Consider the following 21,212-nt stretch of genomic DNA (forward strand, 5'->3'; position numbering starts at 1 on the left):
TAGTGTCAGGTAAGATTTTAATAGTGTGCCATATGGTATATTATTAAATACTAAGCTAAACAGCAGAAGCTAGTACATGTAACAGAAGCATGTCCAGGGGTGTCAGACCCATCATTCCAGCAGCCAGGTCCGGGGATTCGTGTTTGTTCAGCGACCATTGGCCGTCATGTAGAGGCAAGAGGTAGAGAAATATAAGATGCTAGTGAACAGTTCTTTCTTTTTGTCTCTGGTAATCTAGAACACAAAACACAGCAAAATTAGATCATTTATTTCTGTTTAGTGTATAATGCCAACATATGCTGCAGCCACTAGGTGATAGTAATAGGCATCTCAGAGCTTATTCTTGGCCCTTGATATATTATTCGGCTTAAATGGGCACTGTCGCAAAAAAGAGAAAAAAAAAAATTTGATAGCTGACAAAAGTTATTGGTCAGTCTGAGTGTTCAGACCGCAACCAATCAATAGAGATATACATTTTAGGAGCCCATGCACACTGTTATAATATAACTCTGGGTCTCCAGACTCGTATGGATGCTATATTACATAGGCAATCTTTGAGTCTCTGGTTTTACAACAGAGCCCACACCCTCTGATGATAACTCAAATAACATGTCGTTTTCTGATAACACTTTTACTTTAAATTCCTAGGCAGATTTATATCAAACATGGTGTAAAGTGAAACTGTCTCAGTTGCCCCTAGCAACCAATCAGATCCTACTTTTCATTCCTCACAGACTCTTAGGAAAATGAAAGGTGGAATCTGATTGGTTGCTAGGGGCAACTGAGCCAGTTTCACTTTACAACATGTTTGATAAATTCCCCCCCCCCCCTACTTCTCCCAGGGCTGCAAATACATAAATGGCAGATATACTGAATTTAGGCTTTTGTCATACACAAACGTTGTGTTTTTTTGCCTTAAAAAAAGCCCAACAAAGGTTTTTACTGCTGTTTTCTGGTGCTTTTTCAATTCAACATGTATTAGTATGCTTTTTAAAAAAAAAAAAAAAAAAAAAAAAATTATTTAATTACAAGTAATGCAATTCCTTGACTGAAGTAGTAGAGGGGGGGGGGGGACTATCAACATACATATGCACTTGGACTTTTTTCCTCTACTATGGGAGGTAAAAAAAAAAAAATTACACCATACTCTGGGCCTGCTCTGATCTTGAAAAAACTTTCAGTGAGCCTTGAAACAGCATTACAGTGTGAAAGAAAGTGCCAAAAACACGCCGTGTAGGTCTGACATTTCATATTTCCATATTGACACCCAGTTAACACCTGGCTGCTGGGTTTTTTTTTGGACTCGTTTTTTGTTATATTAATATTTATTTGTATAGCACAAACAAACAGGTGTAAATTCAGCCTTATAGAATGTGCAACCAGTCTACAAAGTGAGAATATGGCCTTGTGCTCACAAGTATTCTGTGGGACCTTAATATACTGCTATATAGTTATAGTTTCAAACTGGTATACAGTGATTCCCTATGGACCGACACACACACAAAAAAACCTTCTAAGCAGGCGCTGTATACAGTTATTCTCTACAAACATTATTCCTGTGGAAGACTGTCTAATATGGTGGTATGCAGAGTGCATATGGAGCTGCAGGGACTCAAGACCTTGGTTGTTGACAGTACCACACTTTAGAATGACTGATCACCTAGAAAGAGATAAAATTCCCTCCCCCGCCACCGACCTTCAGTACTTAGTAGATCCCGCAGCATAACAGGGCTGGTTATACTGGTGCCGTCATGAATCTTACTGAAAATACTCCACGTATCTAAATCTTTTTTCTGTTTAAAACTCATAACTGCTAAAAATGAAAATTGAATAGCAGAACTAAACCAGAAAGGAAAATGTTCTGCTAATGGTAAAAGCCAAACAAACAGGAACTTTTATCCTGGAAAATACCTCACCTCCTCTGACAGCAGTAGGAGATGTTTGTATCTTATCCCATGACTTAAACTATAAAAAATTTATCAATCAAATATTTCTCCCCATGAATTAACCCTCTCCCACCGCTAGGCTGTTAATGTTGCTGCCGCTATGTTCCCGAAATGTGCCTCCTTGCACACTTCAGGAACAGTGACCCCTGTCCTGCAGGACATGTTATGACTTATTGTAATAACCTCATAGCCTGATGCCTCCATCTCTACCCTGAGCTGATGGCATTTTTAAAGGGATTGTCCAGTAAAAATATTTTTCTTTTAAATCAACTGATATCAGAAAGTTATATAGCTTTATAATTTACTTCTATTAAAAAGTCTCAAGTCTTCCCATATCTTTAAGCTACTACATGTCCTGTAGGAAATGTTTTATTTTTACTGACACAGTGCTCTCTGCTGACATCTCTGGTCGAGACAGGAACTCTGTCTCGGTTTTATATGAATCTCCATAGAAAACTTCACCTGCTCTGGACAGTTCCTGTCTCGGCCAGAGGTGTCAGCAGGGAGCACTGTGTCAGACTGAAACAAACAATAAAACAACGGGCAGAGGCTGTGGCTTTAGCATGTGGGATCAATATGATCCTATAGCTGATGTGCATAATTTGACCTGGGCATTGAGGCATCAATGACCCACAGTTGTGAAGAGGTTGAAGGGGAATTCTTAGAGATGAATTTATAGTTGAAGTGCCCAAGTTGCCAGTCCAACATAAAAAGCCTGTACTCACCTGCTGCCAGCACTTCCTCTCCTTTGTCCTAACACAAAGGAAATGCCTGATCAGCCAATCGGTGACCCCAATGCCAAACTGCCTCAGCCCCTGATTGGCTGAGCAGGCATTTCCTGCATGTCAGGACAAGAACTACCGCTCACAGCAGGGAGCGGTACTGGTGGGGTTGAATACATGCTATGTCATGTTACATGCTATACATGTGATTCAGACTACAGGCCCCTCTATCGCAGATTACACAGGCTGATCACAACAGCAGTCTTCTCACCTGTTTATTAAGCCAAAGTGGCCAGCAACTATCCCATAGAAGAGTACCAAGGTGAGAAGTAGTGATGAGCGGGCCACTGGACTTTTGGTCCGACGGCATCTGCGCTCTATTATCATGCCTGTGATCCCAACCGCATAGTTGCGATCCCGCAAATATGTGGCCAGGATATTCCAGATCGATTCCCTGGAATATCCTGGCCGCATATTCCCGGGATCCTGCAACTATGCGTCTGGGATCACAGGCATGCCGATAGAGCGAACTGCTTTCAGACCAAAAGTTCTAAAGATTCGCTCATCTCTAGTGAGAAGGTGGTACCTTCTCTACTCCTATATGCTGGACACATATACAAAGGAGTGTGACCCTGCCATGGTCAAAATGCATTTCCCATGACTAAAAGATCTAGTAGCAATCATAGTGCCTGATACTTTCTTCTTAGCCTTTGTTCCCCCCCATCAACACAGCCATATAAGAACTTTGATTTTGTAGCATTAGCTGTATTCTTAGTGCCATTATTTGGGGTAAATATAATGTATTGTATAACTTAATCAGGGAGTATATGGTAAAAAAAAAAAAAAGAAATTCTTCACGTTATTCCACTTCGTTTTACTACTGTTGCACAATAAAACCAATTGTTCTTGTGTCACCTCATTCCAGGACCTTTAACTTTTTTAGTTGTCTGTCAAATGAACTGAATGAGAGTTTTGTGATGCCAATTCTGAGATTATTTTACAGTTTGCATGATGAGTAGTATGGTTATTTCACAAATTAGATGCTGATTACAGCACTCATACCAATTATGTGTAGTTCCCACCACTGACCCAAAAGCATTTTGTTAGTTAGTCTCACAAGGACGCTAAAACATGGGGGGGATTTATCAAACATGGTGTAAAGCAAAATTGGCTCAGTTGCCCCTAGCAACCAATCAGATTTCACCTTTTATTCCTCACAGACTCTTTGGAAAATGAAAGTTAGAATCTGATTGGTTGCTAGGGGCAACTGAGCCAGTTTCACTTTACACCAAGTTTTTTTTTTTTATCTTCTTTATTTCTTTTCAAATATTTAACATACATCTTTACAAAAAGCAACAGTAAGATTCCATGATCTTTACAAAAACAAAGGAAGTCGCAATTGGGATAACCAACGTTCATAAGTACATACAATGTAGAAATAAGTTAGTTCCAGCTGTACCAACACATAATCCAATATTTCACAACAATCCTAACCCTCAATTACCGCCCTCTACGCATTCCCCCCGCACGCACACCACCCACCCAGAGAGAGAGCAACAAATAGGGACACAAAAAAAAATAAAAAATTTAATAAAGATATATAAGGGAGCAGGCAGGGAGAAAACCCTATATGTATATCTATATAGCACTTTACACCATGTTTGATAAATCTCCCCCATGATCGTTACATATTATACAGCACTACTTCTCTATTGTAGTGCATTGTTTCTTCTAGTATACAAATGACAGGCCGGACCTTAGAAGTACAGAGAGCAGACTTTAGGATCTTCATTGGACCCCTGGCTGCTATGGAACCCCACAACTGCATTGCAAAGGTGCCTATGGGCTTATAGAAGAAGATCATCCCCCTAAAACCATCTAGATCCAGAGGTCGGCGTTTACCACAGCATCTAGAAGGGTTATATGGGCAGAGGCTTCTCTAGGCCAATTGCCTTCTCCACCAGGCACAGGACATCTGTGTGAAGCATATGCTAGACCACCATAAAAAGCCAACATATAAGGCCCACATATAAAAGCAGACATTTACCTAGAGCGGCTATAAAAAGTCATGTTAGTAGTCTCTAAGGGCCTAAACAGTTGCAGCATCGAGGATCACAAGGACGGGGATACATCACAAAATGAGCTCTGGTCCTAGCAGTAACCCACTGACAATGACTAAAGGGAGGGGGATTACATTCAGGAGGCAGCACTGTGTGTTGAATGTGTAAATACTTGTGTTTCTACAAGGACGGCTGTCCAGGACTTCATGGGTGTTAAGAGATATGAGGAAAGCTTTGATTATCAGTCAGGCCTTGACACTCCAGCTGTTGCAAAACTACAACTCCCATCATGCCTTGGCAGCCATATCTTTGGTTGTTCAGCAACAGCTGGAGTGTCTAGGTTAGCCATCACTGGTATAGACCCTTTGAAGAAGGCAGATAGGCTGAGGTTGCATGCACTCCTTTCAGGTTTTCTCCTTTGCAGTATCTAAGCTCTGTGCCCACTTTTAGAGTTTCATGTTGTTCTGTTTGCTGCTAGTGATGGAATTTTCCGAATAACAGGCAGTGGACAGCAGTCTGCAGGCATGTGAGACACCTAGTGGCCAAAACTTTATGGTTTTTTTCTCCCCCAAGGTTAGGAGTTAAAGGACAAGCGCCATGAAAAACTTTTTCCCAGTAATTGAAGCACATTACAAAGTTATATAACTCTGTAATGTGCTTCAATCACCTATCTGCCTCCCTTCCCTGTCTTTTACCCCCTCCACCCCCCCCTCACCAGGAAGTGTCCTAGCTCACACAGACCTGATTACTGTCGTCACCGTTACCAAGCTCTTCTCTCAGCTCCTTCTGTTACACCAGCCTCCCCCCTCCCCTGCCTTGTCAGGTGACTCAGCTTGCTCAGCTCCCATTGGCTGAACAACTGCAAGCCATCACTTGTCACATGTCTCTTGCTTATCTTCCCTCCGACTGACTCCGGCACATAGGCAGCTCTCCCCCACCTCATACCCTCTCTCCTGCTGCCGTGGACTCAGTGATTGAAGGAGTCATGTCACTAGAGACGATAAGCTGAGCAAGCAGAGTCACCTGACAAGGAGGGGGAGGCTGGTGTAACAGGACCTAGAGCAGCCCTCCTGCTGATGACTCATCCTCACAAGAAGGAGCTGCCTGGTGACGGTGACGACAGTAATCAGGTCTGTGTGAGTTTCTTACACTTCCTGGTGGGGGGTGGAGGAGGGAAAAGGCAGGGAAGGGAGGCAGATAGGTGATTGAAGCATATTACAGAGTTATATAACTTTGTAATGTGCTTCAATTACTGGGAAAAAGTTTTTCATGGCACTTGTCCTTTAATTTTTCTAAATTAAGTGAAATTATAAATATTCTGTAAATCACATTATGTAAATCAAATTGGGGGAAATCATTTGCAATAACATTGACCATTTAAATATAATTTATTGTTATACATTAGCTACACAAATCCATTGTTAGAAATATTTTCTGCACTAGTTGTGACTCACAGCTTCATTCCAGTAAACGGCTGGCTATAGTTCACAGATGGCTAGGAGTAAAGTAAAAGTCACAGGGCCATGGTTCTGAAAAACCATTGTGGCACCATCATTTTTGGTAGGATTTCAGAGATGCAATGCTCATTAAGTGAAGGCATACGCTAGCAATATGCTACTAATGTATGCAATAGAACTAACCTTTCACAGAGGTACTCCAGCGCTGGGCAAGTTTAGATATAGTGCAGTAGGTATATAGATAGTAACAAAGATGTTATGCTTGTGTCTCCATGCTTTCCCAGTGTCATCCTGCCATGTCTCTGGGCCCCACTGACCAAAGTTGCCACCACTTCTGCAAACAAACCAGTGTCTGCAGTGACAGCCTGCTCAGCCAATCACTGAACAGCGTGTCCCAACCAAATGGGCTGTCATTTAGAAGATGAGTTCGACTGCGCAAGTGTGGTCACTGCAGTCAGCGGGGGCCTCAGAGACAAAGTGGGATGACACCAGAGGAACGTGCAGAGGTAAGCATAACATCTTTATTTTCTATATACCTGCAGCGCTATATTAAAACTTTCCAGATGCCGAAGTTCCCCATTAAAAGAGCAAGGACACGTTTCTTGTATAGATACATGGATGTAAAAAACAACCCTTTACATCTGTTCAATACTCACTGTATGGGAAGTAACGGACTTGCATATAGATTTCCCTGGCAGTTTTTAAAATCTCCACTGCCTAAAGGTGAAATGAAAAAAATAAAAATAACAATACATATGTTTATATCATAGGCTTCTGTAAGCAGGTCATAGACATTTGTGAACTTTATTAGAATGTTCAATTTACAACTTGCATTTTATTGGTAACATAGTATTAGTGATGAGAACAATAAAGGGTATAATTATAAATGATGCCTCCAAAGATTTAGCCTATCCAGGCTGAAAAGGTGCTCTGTCTTACAGGATCTCAGCCAGCCAGTTAGGTGCTGGGGCGTTCTGCCTGTCAGCTGGCTTATTTCTCAATGCAGCCATGCTATATATAGTATATGAAGTACTTATCTTCACCTCCATTATAATTACCATTTTCCTGCACTTAACCAGTATTATCTGATACTTAAAAGGCAGAGTAGTGCATATTGTACAATAAAGTTCAAAGATGAAGGGTTACTGGAATATACAGCAAGTATTATAGTCCGAGATCAGCAGACAATACAAAGGACACTTTTGCACTGCGTCTGATTCAATACCTTTTCATTTATCGACCTATAGACCAAACACACGGCCACCCTATGGTATTGATCTCTTAATAAAATGACAGGCAAAGCAATGAATCCTGCAATGCACCTTTCCAAGCCATTGTTTGTTTAAAGTGATCTAAAAATACTATTGCATTGTAGCAGGCAACACCCTATTTCTTCAATGGGAAAAACAGCACTTTCCTTCTGCACAACTACCTACACTAGTGATGACTATCTTAATGACTAGCTAATTATTGTTTCCAAACAACCACCCCCCCATGTTGTACAATCCCAAAAAAGTGTGAAAACTGTAAAGTGTAAGTAAAAACTCAATGCAATGATTAGCAAACCTCATAGACCCCTATTTTATTTACAATGGGACATAGAACACATATCAGATGTTAAAAATAAGATATTTTACATTGTCATAAAAAAGATTACCTCACAACTTTTTAAAAAATTTTTTTGAAGAGGCAACAAAAAGTTAGAAAAGTATTCAATCTGAATACAAAACTGCTGGAAGAGCATAGCTCATAGACAACACTTACTGAATCTGCCCTGCCAGACAGAGAACCGTGACTAGTTACGGCCCAGATGACTGGTTCCAGGGTTTCCAGCAAATACTGTAGTGGCAGGTCCTCTTTAAAATAAGAGGAAATGTGGTCTTTTTTAGATGAGTTGCTCGAGTTAATTTTATTAATGATATAGTAAAATGTCTTACTTTTAATATCTGATTCGTGTTTTATAGTGAAGACAATATGAGTCTATGTGATTTGCAAACCATTGCATTGTATTTTTACTTCCATTTATTTCCATTTTACAAAGCATCCCAACTATTTTGGAATCAGGGTTTTATATTGGTGAATCGAATGCTAACAGTGACCATTCAATTCTTAGTACCTTGCTGTGTTCAATATCCTGGAAGTCCACATTGTTGACAGTAAGCACCTGATCTCCCTCCTGGAGCCCCGCACGATGAGCATCAGAGTCTGGGATGACCTACACAAACAAGGTTTAAAGCCATTTCCGATAATTGTATAATGTTTCTAGTGCCACACATAAGACACCTTGCAGCAGCTACCTAAATTCAGAATAAACCTTAAAGTGAACCTGTCGTTATAAATTTCAAAATCTAAAACAGTAGATGTGAAATAAAGCAAGTTTACAATTTACATTCATAATTTTTTTGTTGTTGTTATCATGCTGTAAAACAAAGCTGAACTTATCAGAAATCCAGGTCCAGTCTCCTGAAGGCAGATTTTCTGAGTTGTGCTGGTGGGAAAAAAAAAAAAAGACTAAAAACACAGGAATCCCAGGCACTACAGTCACAGCTCAATGTGTCCGTTAGTCACATGACTGCCTTCTCTCTGTGAGCGCTGAGATGGCCTGGGATACACAGGACTTCCTGTTTTCTGACTCTTTGAGAAAAAAAAAAAAGTCAGAAAACAAGAAGTGCTCCATGATAACTAAAAAAAGAAATAAAACGAATGTAAGTTGCAAACTTGCTTCATATCACATCTATTTTTGGTTTAGACAGGGACACTTTAAAGAGAACCAATCACCCAGATTTTCTAGGAAACACAACTGGCAGCGCCCAGAAGATCTGCTAAAACGCTTCCTTACCATGTGCCCTGTGTGTTCTGTAGAAGCTTTAGCTGCTCAAACGAAGTCTTTTTTTTGGCGTGCGAGACATGCAGTCAGGAACCAGTCATCTGGGTCGTAACTAGTCATGGTTCTCTGCCTGTCAGCGCGCTCTGTAGGATGAGTGGCAGGAAGAGAGGCCAGTTAGAAGCCTCTTTTCCTGTCAATCACCCTGCAGAGTGTGCTGCAGATCTACATGCAGATCTTTAACCAGATCAGTCCCAGCAGTCACATAGACCTTCAAAATTAATTGGTCTGCTGTGACCAGCTCTCCACAATCTTGTGGAGAGCCAATTCAAACCCTATACCGCCAATAAACTGTGGCCACGCTGTTTCGACAGAAACATTTAAAGGGGTTAGTCAGACTTAGAAAAACACATGGGGATAGGGGCCCAGGAGCTGGACATAGCGCTGCCCGTGAAATAATAAATATACTAACCCCCTGCCCGAACTGATTTAAGCGTAATTAGGATAACAGGTGACAACCACAGCATATGGAGAGGGTCAGCTCCTGAGCACACTTAATATCTTCCCCCCACACATAAATAAACGGATCAGCAACACGAACGATTTATTTTGAGGAATCCTATTTCCTTCCTTTGCCTTTAGTCTTGTGAAATAGAATAGAATTTATAAAAGTGATTGCGCAAATTAACCAATTAATGTGTCAGTAGAAACACAAGAGGTGACCCCAGCTTTATATTAACCAGCAATAAGCCAGGGAGTTACACACATTATACGCAGAATAAGAGGCGCTGACCTTTCCATGTAACCCGATAACCACAGGGGCAATAGTGATTGGGACTATCCTAGATTACCACCATCAGGTATTGAATCCATTCTTCTTCTGATAACGCAGCGGCAGTCCTATTCTGCCAACATATTCCAAGGAGATTTTCGCTCTTCAGGAAGGACTGGTGGCTGTGACCTGGCATCTGCATATTGATATACCTGCTGCGGTTGTTGTGCCTGAACCCATAATGTTAGAAACCAAGAGAATAGCGGGCACCACTACATAAATCTGAGTGCTAAACCAATGCATATAAAAAAGACACATTATTCCAAATAGAAAAAGCACATGCACAAAAAGGTAGCACATAAAACAATTCTTTATTATGTAGCGAATAACACATGCAAAAAATAATATTAAAAGTACAGGAGCAAAAAAAATAAAAACACTAGAGAGACAAGCCCTAGATACCACTCTACATTAAAAACACTAAAATGTCAATCATAGTTCTGCTGGCCTCCCAGTCAGGACTTATCAGACAACCTGACCCAAGCAATAGCACATTATTCAAATTAACAATTAAGTCCCATAGCCCATCCAAAAATGAGTAATTCAGTAAGAGGGTAAATAAATAAAATAAGCACCGCCATGCACCCACGAAAGCATGGGTAAGCCTAAAAATGGCGTTGTCTCCTCTTTCTCTGTTGGCAGCCCCGTGGTTGCCTGGCGCCTCCCGTCTAGTAGGCTCACATCCCACTATTGCCCCTACCCTGAAAGTTTGCCAGAAACACCTTTCCTCGGGCTTCTTGGCCCCACATCCCTCCCCATTGTTCCCCGTCTTGGGTAACCCCTCTTTCCCGACTAGCGTCGAGGACCCGGTTTTCCGTACTTGGCTCCGAGCGGGCAACTTCCGCGCATCCCTCTTCCTTGCGGGTCAGACTTGGCTATCCATCTCCGCGCTCCATGGCCTGGCTGATCCTTTACCCCTAGGGTTCTGGAGGTCGCTGCAGCTTCACCACTTCCTCCGTTCTCTCCCTAACCCTTCATGTTTCACGCGGTCACTTACTCAGTTCGAGTCTCTCTGCTTGGGTTCCGACCCTCTACGCCACACCCTCTCTCTCGTATACCCCATGTTGGGCTCCCCACCAGAACAACCGCCACCCCCATACCTCACCGCATGGGAAGAGGACCTCAACACCACTCTTACAGCAGCGCAGGTTGAGCGGGTTCTCACTTGTACGCACTCGTCATCCATCTCCTCTAGTCTTCAAAAGGCAGGTTACAAGCTTCTCTCTAGATGGTATCGGGTCCCCACCCGGCTGCATAGGATCTTTCCGGACGTATCTCCCCTTTGTTGGAGAAACTGCGGTGGAGAGGGCTCCCTTTTACATATTTTCTGGAGCTGTCCTAAAGTGGTGCCTTTTTGGAAGGAAGTGTGGCGCATTTCCTCCACCTTCACCGACCGTCAGCTCCCCTTTTCTCCATCGCTTTTTCTCCTGCACCTGTCGGAGATCTCCCTTAAGATCTACCGCCGCTCAGTACTCCGACACCTGATCAATGCTGCCCGGGCCTGCATTCCGACTCTCTGGCGCCAAGCGGACCCCCCCACCACTTCCATGTGGATACGTAAAGTGGAGGAGATCAAACGTATGGAGGACCTCACGGCACAGTTGTATGGCCGCGACTCTCATTTCTACAAGACCTGGTTTTACTGGGACCAATTCACTGAATCGGCCGAATTCCGGACTCTCATGGCGCAGTGAGGAACTGCCTTCTCCTCCCCCTTCTCTCCTCCATCACCCCCCCCCCCATACCCCCCTCTAATTCGGGGACCTGCTCTCCTTTCCTTTTTCCTTCCCTCCCTTTTCTCTTTCCTTTTGCCCTCTCTTCCCCCCGCTTCTTTCCTTAGGATTCACTTTGATCGAGCGTTAGCTCACTCCCTAACCTTTAGTAGCTGCCGACACCACCGCCCAACTGGGAGCGGCGGACGCTCTGGGTTTTGTTGTCACATGTCTGTTCACTGGTTTCATTGGTTCCTTTGTACCTTCATGTTTGGTTATTGGGCCTACGCTTCCCTGTGGAGGCTGTGTTGTAGCCCTCGTCTGTTTGTTTTATAAAAATAAGAAAATGAATAAAATTGAGAATTAAAAAAAATAAATAAATAAATAAAATAATACAAACAAATCAGAAAAAATTAACCATGTGCTATCCAGAATATGGAAAAGGTCAGGTGGGAGCAGAGAGGACAGTGCTCAATAATTCAATATATTATACCTCAAATAATCTCAGGAATACTTGCTATATCTCAGAACGTGAATATTTTACCACCTAAGTTTGTAATATCTTTATATTACTTAAAAAAATTTCAATACAAATTATTGAACAGGGAGCAGAGAGCACCCCACACGTTCCGCCGTACCCAGCTTATTATTTTTTTTAATTTACCCTCTTCCTGCATTACTAATTTTTTTAGATGGGTTATGGGACTTAAAGGGGTACTCCAGCGTGGGGGCTACTTTTAGATGTGGCTGGAAAAAAAAAAGAAGTCTTTTTCAGCCACCTCCTCCCCTGCCATATCTAAAAATAACCCCCACGCTGGAGTACCCCTTTAATTGTTCATTTGGATTATGTGCTATTGCCTGGGTCAGGTTGTCTGATGAGTCCTGACTGGGACGCCAGCAGGACTATGACTGACATTTTAGTGTTTTTAATGTAGAGTGGTATCTAATGCTTGTCTCCCTAGTTTTGTTGCTCCTGTACTTTTAATATATTTTTTTTTGCGTGTGTTATTTGCTACTTAATAAAGAATTGTTTTGATATGCTACCTTTTTGTGCATATGCTTTTTCTATTTGGAATATTGAACCCATGTGTCATGGTGAGCCTAATCCTTGTCTGGGTAAGCATCTGCATATACTGTATATCTGCCAGTACTCATGCACAGAGATCCCAACTCTTTCATTTCCTAGATCTATTCATTTCTAAGCAAAGTGCAGGATTTCCTATGCTACCCCACTGCCATACCTTTGAGATAAAGATGCCAAGCTGGGATGCTTTTCCACCTCTGATGTTAAATCCAAGCTGTAGAGACAATGGAGATAAGAGAATCAGCATAAATCAGTCTTTGCGCTCTAGTGGGGGACACAGAAAGTTAAAGAAACAGACTAAGGGTCCTATTACAAGGGACAATTATCGTGCAAAATATTGTTATATCATTCGAATTTAGACGATAATCGTTCCGTGTTATTGCAGCCAACAATCGAAAAATTGTTATTATGTCATTGATTTAGATCTGAACCTAAAATTATTGTTAATTATTCGCTGTAATTCCATATTGTTCATTGTTTTGCTGGGATCAGAAGGAGTAAACGATCATAGTAACAATTGCAATAACGATCGTAACTAACGACCATCATTCTGTGTAATATGGCAAACAATTTCAAGTTAACGATAAACAATCTCGTTTGCGATTGTTTATCGTTAGTCGTTAATCATTAAAAATTGCTCTGTGTAATAGGACCCTAAGTGTGGATATTTTAGACTGTGTTTTAAAAACTTGTATATGTGCAGGAAGCGATCTGAACATAGTCGATATCTGAAGTGTACAAGAACCTTGCACAGATATGATGTCACCCGATCTGACAGGGTTCCAATATATTCATGCATAGGTAGCACAAGTGTAGTGTGAACGCACCCATAGGCAGAGGCGTAGCTAGCCTTTCATGCATCCGGGGCAAACATTCAGTTTTGCGCCCCCCCCCCCCCCCTTTAGTTTTTTGTTGTTGTGACAGTGCCCATTTAACCTAACACAGCATGATCCCCTGCATAGCGACACAACAATTTATAGTCCCACATCCCCTAACATAACCACTGGGTGTAGTAGTTTAGGGGGGAATAAGTGAAGACTATGTGAGAAGGGCAGAGGAGGAGGATGGACACACTGGAAATGTGGGGCACAAGTGAGAAACATTTTCTGTATGTTTAGGGGGAAGAATTTGTCTCTGTACTTCCCCTCACACAGTCCACCCTCTACATTATAAAGTTCAGCATTCAGCAGCCAGATAATAATCACTGTCACAGCTGCTGCAGCTCCTCTACATTCTCATTCGGGCTTGCTTCTCAGGCTCCCGCCTGAGAAGCAAGCAGAAGCGCGAGCAGGTAACATATTAGTTAAATGGGAAGGGCTTTACACACCCGAAGCGGAATGAAAAAGCTGCTGCAAGTGTGTATATTACCACTCACCAAGCTGGGAGATGTAGTCCTGTATATTTCCATGCTGTATATACACTGATATAAACGCACACACACACACATGGACAATACACAGAGCACATACATATATACATACAGTACACACACATAGACAATACATACTGACACACACATACTTTGTGTACACACATATACACTTACGCTTACTGCAGGGGGGGTCCACAGAATGAAAACAAAAGTCTTCTGCTCCAGGACCTGCTCCCTGCTGCAGACAGTCTCCCCTCCTCCTGTGTTCCAACACAGAGCTGCACTATACAGTGCAGGAGGCTGTGTGAGGATGCTCAGAGGTGGGGCGCTTCTTGTCTGCACCGTACAGTGTCCTGCCAGCTTGTCTGTTCAGTGTGTCAGGGGCCATAACTCCATATCAAACCCCCCCACCCCACCTCCTCCCCCAAGTGCCAGGCCCTGCTCCTGCCTTGCCTCTGTAACACCAACACTGCCTGATTAAGAACAGGGATAGCAGAGAGGGCTGGTGTGTGTAGTGTGTGCAGGGAGGCTAGCGCCCACCTTAGCCTTGCACCTGGGGTAGCTGCCCCCCCCCCATGCTCCCCCCTCGCTTTGCCCCTGCCCATAGGGATTTGTACCACATCAGCTTTTCATTGCAGACATTTTAAAGGTTTACACCTTCATAGTCACACATTTGGGGAGATTTATCAAAGGGTGTAAAATTTAGACTGGTGCAAACTGGCCACAGCAACCGATCACAGCTCCTGTAACATGTTACCAGAGCTGAAAGCTGAGCTGTGATTGGTTGCTGGGGGCAGTTTGCACCAGTCAAAATTTTACACCCTTGAATAAATCCCCCCCCATTGTGTTTAGCAAGTGACCATACACACATAAACTTGGGGTGTTTTATCCCTTGTACTCAGATTCTTAACAAACCTGTGCTCCTGGCGGCTTCTTCAGGAGGATGGAGCGAGGGAGGAAACGTGTCAGCTCATTGTTGTAATCGGAGTTGTAGATGCGCTGTAACAGTAACACAAGTCAACAACACTTTTTTGAAGTGATTTAAAAATTTTAAATGTACCCTGTATCATTGAATGAAATGTTCAACTTGTCGCAGAGACAACATTAAACCCCCCAAGTTATAAGAATGAGCCAGGTGAAGCGTGCGCTCCACAGATGTCCTGTTGCACTAGACAAGACTCCACAGACTCATAATGGAGCCTGTCTACTGAGAGTGGACGCAGACTGCAGCCATGGAGTGAAGCACCAACTGTGCCCTTCTCCAGACTCATTCTTATTTTGTAATTTTTTATGTCAGAAAACATCTTTTAAGTGACTCTGTACTAGTGATGTCACGATACCAGAATTTTGAGTTCAATACCAATACTCGATTTTTTAGTTCGATACTCAATACCAGTTCGATACCTCGAAAAAAAATACAACACCCCTCCCCCTTATAAGATCAGCACCCTCCTCTCCTGACATCCTCTGTGCTGCTGTGACCTCCCCTATAAGATCAGCACCCTCCTCTCCTGACATCCTCTGTGCTGCTGTGACCCTGTGACCTCCCCTATAAGATCAGCCCCCTCCTCTCTTGACATCCTCTGTGCTGCTGTGACCCTGTGACCTCCCCTATAAGATCAGCCCCCTCCTCTCCTGACATCCTCTGTGCTGCTGTGACCCTGTGTCCTTCCCTATAAGATCAGCCCCCTCTTCTCCTGACATCCTCTGTGCTGCTGTGACCCTGTGACCTCCCCTATAAGATCAGCCCCCTCCTCTCCTGACATCCTCTGTGCAGCAAGGGACCAAACATTATGTTTATTGGGGACAGCATGGGGGGGGGGGGGGGCAGTAGTGGATTATAATGTGGGCGGATTGACGGGGGGGGGGGGGGGCAGGTTGGGTGAACAGCCCGGGGCCCAGGGTACATTTAATCCGCCACTGGGTACAGACTACAACCCCCACAGTGCAGGGAGCTGGTGAAGGCTGCCAGGTCTGGACGGACAGGAGAGGGTTACTCTGCCTGGCAGGTCAGTTCCTGTCAGGGGGCAGGGGTGTAAGGGCAGGGATGCGGGGGGCACACTAGAGGGCAGGCATGCGGGGGGCACACCAGAGGGCAGGGATGCAGGGGGCACACCAGAGGGCAGGGATGCAGGGGGCACACCAGAGGGCAGGGATGCAGGGGGCACACCAGAGGGCAGGGATGCAGGGGGCACACCAGAGGGCAGGGATGCAGGGGGCACACCAGAGGGCAGGGATGCAGGGGGCACACCAGAGGGCAGGGATGCAGGGGGCACACCAGAGGGCAGGGATGCAGGGGGCACACCAGAGGGCAGGGATGCAGGGGGCACACCAGAGGGCAGGGATGCAGGGGGCACACCAGAGGGCAGGGATGCAGGGGGCACACCAGAGGGCAGGGATGCAGGGGGCACACCAGAGGGCAGGGATGCAGGGGGCACACCAGAGGGCAGGGATGCAGGGGGCACACCAGAGGGCAGGGATGCAGGGGGCACACCAGAGGGCAGGGATGCAGGGGGCACACCAGAGGGCAGGGATGCAGGGGGCACACCAGAGGGCAGGGATGCAGGGGGCACACCAGAGGGCAGGGATGCAGGGGGCACACCAGAGGGCAGGGATGCAGGGGGCACATTAGGGGGCAGGGATGTGGGGGCACACTAGAGGGCAGGGATGTTTGCAATGTCTGCACACATGCCCTGCTCTCACTGCGGTACCTGTGGACACTCAGCATGAGGCTTGTCAAAGCTGAGGGGAGGGGGATTTGTAAAGGGAGCTAATTTAAGGTGGAACAGATATTCATGTGTGCACACTCAGGCCGGTCAGGAAGCGCAGCCACCGAGAGTGTGCACACATGAATATGCATAGGAACAGCGCCGGGGATGGACGGAGGGCGAGCGGGCATCAGAGTCTTCAGCCCTAGACGCAGCTCCTCACACCGGCTGCTGCATTCCAGGAGGAACAGGAGACTGAGGTGTGACAGGCTGCGGGTGATTAGCAGCGGGGGTCTGTTACACACAGTAGCCGACCCCCACTGCTTCTGGAACGGCTCAGGATGGGTCAGATGCCGCTGTCAGTGTGACAGCGGCATCTGCACAAGTTACATAGCCGACACATGCAATCGCTGTGTGCGGCTATAACTTATCACTGCAGTGAGCGGAGGAAGGGGCGGGCGGAGGAGGAGGGGACACCAGGGGGCAGGGGGCAGCACTCAGAGAACATGGCCGGCGCTTAGCTAGCCGCCGGCCGTGTTCTCTGCTCTATACTTTATATTAAGCTGCGTTATTAGGCAGCTTAATATAAAGTATCGATACCAGGAAATCCTGGTACCGAATCGTTTTTTTGCCCGAAATATCGATAGTAGTATCGATATTTCGGTGCATCGTGCATCCCTACTCTGTACCCATAATCTGACCCCTGCAAACCGCTCATACCGTCAGATAGCTGCTTTTAATCTAAGATCTGTCCTGGGGTCCGTTCGGCAGGTGATTAAGTTTTTGTCCTAAAAAACAACTTTTAAACTTGCAGCCCTGTGTCAAATTGGCGTGGCCTAGAGCCCCTATTTATTAGGTTTGCACGGCCCCTCCTCCCTGCCCTCATCATTAGGAATGCCCCTAGAACAATTTCTCCTATTCATCAACTGTGTAAACACAGCACATGTGTTGGATTTTTAAAGAAGCAGTTCCACTTTTTTTTTTTCGTCCCGCAGTGCCGTTCATATCGGGCGCGCGCTCACTTCCGCCAGCGCTGTGACTCCTCTTCTCTCCCTTGTCATTTGAACGCCGGAAGTCACGCGCTTCCATAGAGAATGCATGGAAGCGAGTGACTTCCGGAGTATAATCACTGGTCAGAGAAGAGGACTCGCAGCCGGCGGAAGTGAGCGCGCGCCCGATGTGAACGGCACCGCGGGACGGAACTGACCGACGGGAACGGGACACCGATCATCTTCTGTAAGTATACATGACAGCGACTACCCGGGGGGGGTGGGGGGGCGAAAAAAAAAAAAAGTGAACTGCTTCTTTAAGACACCTGTGCAGTGTTCAGGTGAGGAATTTGGTGAAGAGGGTGGGGAGGAGAGACGGAGAGGTGGTGCAAGCCTAGGGCACCCCCCGTTGGCATGGGCTGCAAGTTTAAAAGTTGTTTTTTAGGACAATAACTGCATCACCTGCTGAACAGATCCCAGGACAGATCTTGGATCAAAAGAAGCTATCCAAAGGTGCAAGTGGTTTGGGGTGGACAGATTGTGGGTACAGAGTCACTAATGTATACAGCTATGGGCAACCGAGGCAGAGGCAGTAGCTGATCATTACCTCCTGTAGGGGTATCCAAGCTGGAGGGTTCTCATAGGGAGGCAGAAAGACTACAGGGTAGGGGTAATCCTCATAGGTGGCACGGCCCCCCTCCATACCTGCAACAGAACTCACAATTGTCTTACAGCAGAAACACAAACAGTGATATTACCACAGCCATTAGTGTACTTAGTACAGTGGTGCCACCACCTTACAGCCATCAGTGTACTCAGTACAGTGCTGCCACCTCCTCACAGCCATCAGTGTAATCAGTACAGTGCTGCCACCACCTCACAGCCATCAGTGTAATCAGTACAGTGCTGCCACCTCCTCACAGCCATCAGTGTACTCAGTACAGTGCTGCCACCTCCTCACAGCCATCAGTGTAATCAGTACAGTGCTGCCACCTCCTCACAGCCATCAGTGTAATCAGTACAGTGCTGCCACCTCCTCACAGCCATCAGTGTAATCAGTACAGTGCTGCCACCTCCTCACAGCCATCAGTGTAATCAGTACAGTGCTGCCACCTCCTCACAGCCATCAGTGTAATCAGTACAGTGCTGCCACCTCCTCACAGCCATCAGTGTAATCAGTACAGTGCTGCCACCTCCTCACAGCCATCAGTGTAATCAGTACAGTGCTGCCACCTCCTCACAGCCATCAGTGTAATCAGTACAGTGCTGCCACCTCCTCACAGCCATCAGTGTAATCAGTACAGTGCTGCCACCTCCTCACAGCCATCAGTGTACTCAGTACAGCACTCACCTCCTCACAGCCATCAGTGTACTCAGTACAGCACAGTCACCTCCTCACAGCTATCATTATACCCAGTACAGCACAGTCACCTCCTCACAGCCATCAGTGTAATCAGTACAGTGCTGCCACCTCCTCACAGCCATCAGTGTAATCAGTACAGTGCTGCCACCTCCTCACAGCCATCAGTGTAATCAGTACAGTGCTGCCACCTCCTCACAGCCATCAGTGTAATCAGTACAGTGCTGCCACCTCCTCACAGCCATCAGTGTAATCAGTACAGCACTCACCTCCTCACAGCCATCATTATACCCAGTACAGCACAGTCACCTCCACACAGCCATCATTATACCCAGTACAGTGCCATCACCTCCTCACAGCCATTAGTGTACTCAGTACAGCAGTCACCTCCTCACAGCCATCAGTGTACTCAGTACAGCACAGTCACCTCCTCAGAGCCATCATTATACCCAGTACAGCACAGTCACCTCCACACAGCCATCATTATACCCAGTACAGTGCCATCACCTCCTCACAGCCATTAGTGTACTCAGTACAGCAGTCACCTCCTCACAGCCATCAGTGTACTCAGTACAGCACAGTCACCTCCTCAGAGCCATCAGTGTACTCAGTACAGCACAGTCACCTCCTCAGAGCCATCAGTGTACTCAGTACAGCACAGTCACCTCCTCAGAGCCATCAGTGTACTCAGCACAGTCACCTCACAGCCATCGGTGTACTCAGCACAGTCACCTCCTCAGAGCCATCGGTGTACTCAGCACAGTCACCTCCTCACAGCCATCAGTGTACTAAGTACCATATACTTACGGTTCTCACCCGCACCGGCGGAACTAAATACACACGCACAGGTGTCACGCCCGGATCTCTTCCTACTTCCGGTTGTCTTCAGCTCATCCCTGTCCCTCTGCGCTCCGGTATCTGTGCGGTTTCCGGTGTCACCTCGTGCAACGTTCCGCCTCCGTGACTGAGCGGCTGCAGGGCGGATGTGACCGGCTCGTTGTGCGGGCTGAGCCCAGCACTGTATCAGCACAGAGGAGCCGCTCAGTGTGTGGTGTCTGTTACTGCATTATGCTTGTGCCTGGGCTGTGCTGTTGTGCGATGTTCTGCGGGGACAGAGGGCTGTACTGTTATTTATAGTTCTTTGTCTAAGCATACATTAAAGGGGTTATCCCTCAAAGGAAAAGTTGTTATATATTGTTGCAAACATATAGAAAACAATAAAAAAAGCTATTATGTCTCCACATACCCCTATTGTCCTCCTACCAACCTCCACATTTCCCGCTAAACAATTCTGCCTCCATTTATGAGACGGACTTGTCTCAATGGTTACAGCTTGCTTAGCCAATCGCTGACTGAGACGGCACAGTGCCAAGGCCAGTGATTGGCTGAGCGGGTTGTCACTGCCAAGACGAGTTCATCTCACAAGTGGAGGTGGCATCTTTCAGCAGAGGACCTGGAGACCAGTAGGAGGATAATGGGGGACCTGGAGACCGGTAGAAGGACAGTGGGGGGATCTGGAGACTTATAGGAGGACAGCGGAGGGGTCTGGAGACTGGTAGGAGGACATAAGGGGACCTGGAGACCGGTAGAAGGATAGTGGGGGGATCTGGAGACTGGTAGGAGGACATAAGGGGACCTGGAGACCGGTAGAAGGATGTGGGGGGATCTGGAGACTGGTAGGAGGACATAAGGGGACCTGGAGACCGGTAGAAGGACAGTGGGGGGATCTGGAGACTGGTAGGAGGACTGCGGAGGGGTCTGAAGACTGGTAGGAGGACTGCGGAGGGTTCTGGAGACTGGTAGGAGGACATTAGGGGACCTGGAGACTGGTAGGAGGACAGCGGAGGGGTCTGGAGACTGGTAGGAGGACATTGGGGGGCCTGGAGACCGGTAGGAAGACAATGGTGAAGCAGGGAGAGGTAAGAATAGCTTCTTTATAGTTTTCTATGTACTTGCAACAATAAATAAAAACTTTTCCCTTGCTGAGTAATTTAAAGGGGTATTCAGATAATAATTACAAGCTCAGTGGGAGTAAAACCACTGGGACCTCCAACAGTTGTTAGAACAGGCAAATGCTCCTCTTTCAAAGTGGGGGGGGGGGGGAGGTCGAGACTGCGCTGACACATGGTCCGCTCCCTGCTCTGTG

The 21,212-nt window shown here is 45.9% G+C and overlaps 1 protein-coding gene across 4 annotated transcripts; it reads right to left on the reverse strand.

The window, feature by feature from the left end:
- PDZD11 (PDZ domain containing 11) lies at positions 1-20,132 on the reverse strand. 4 transcript variants are annotated; one of them, XM_069986089.1, is made up of 7 exons: positions 19,913-20,132; positions 18,314-18,411; positions 14,925-15,008; positions 12,795-12,851; positions 8,302-8,400; positions 6,842-6,902; positions 1-234 (listed from the first exon to the last, which is right to left on the reverse strand). In XM_069986089.1, the coding sequence occupies exons 2-7, from the start codon at positions 18,407-18,409 to the stop codon at positions 200-202; spliced, it is 432 nt and encodes a 143-aa protein (XP_069842190.1). In that variant the 5' UTR covers positions 18,410-18,411; positions 19,913-20,132; the 3' UTR covers positions 1-199. The 4 variants fall into 4 exon arrangements, with proteins under 4 accessions (XP_069842190.1, XP_069842189.1, XP_069842192.1 ...); XM_069986088.1 differs by having other exon boundaries at positions 19,883-20,132; XM_069986091.1 differs by having other exon boundaries at positions 19,874-20,092.
- Positions 20,133-21,212: the final 1,080 nt, after the last annotated feature.

Source organism: Dendropsophus ebraccatus, chromosome 10 (genome assembly GCF_027789765.1).
Source record: "Dendropsophus ebraccatus isolate aDenEbr1 chromosome 10, aDenEbr1.pat, whole genome shotgun sequence".
NCBI classification, from domain to species: domain Eukaryota; kingdom Metazoa; phylum Chordata; class Amphibia; order Anura; family Hylidae; genus Dendropsophus; species Dendropsophus ebraccatus.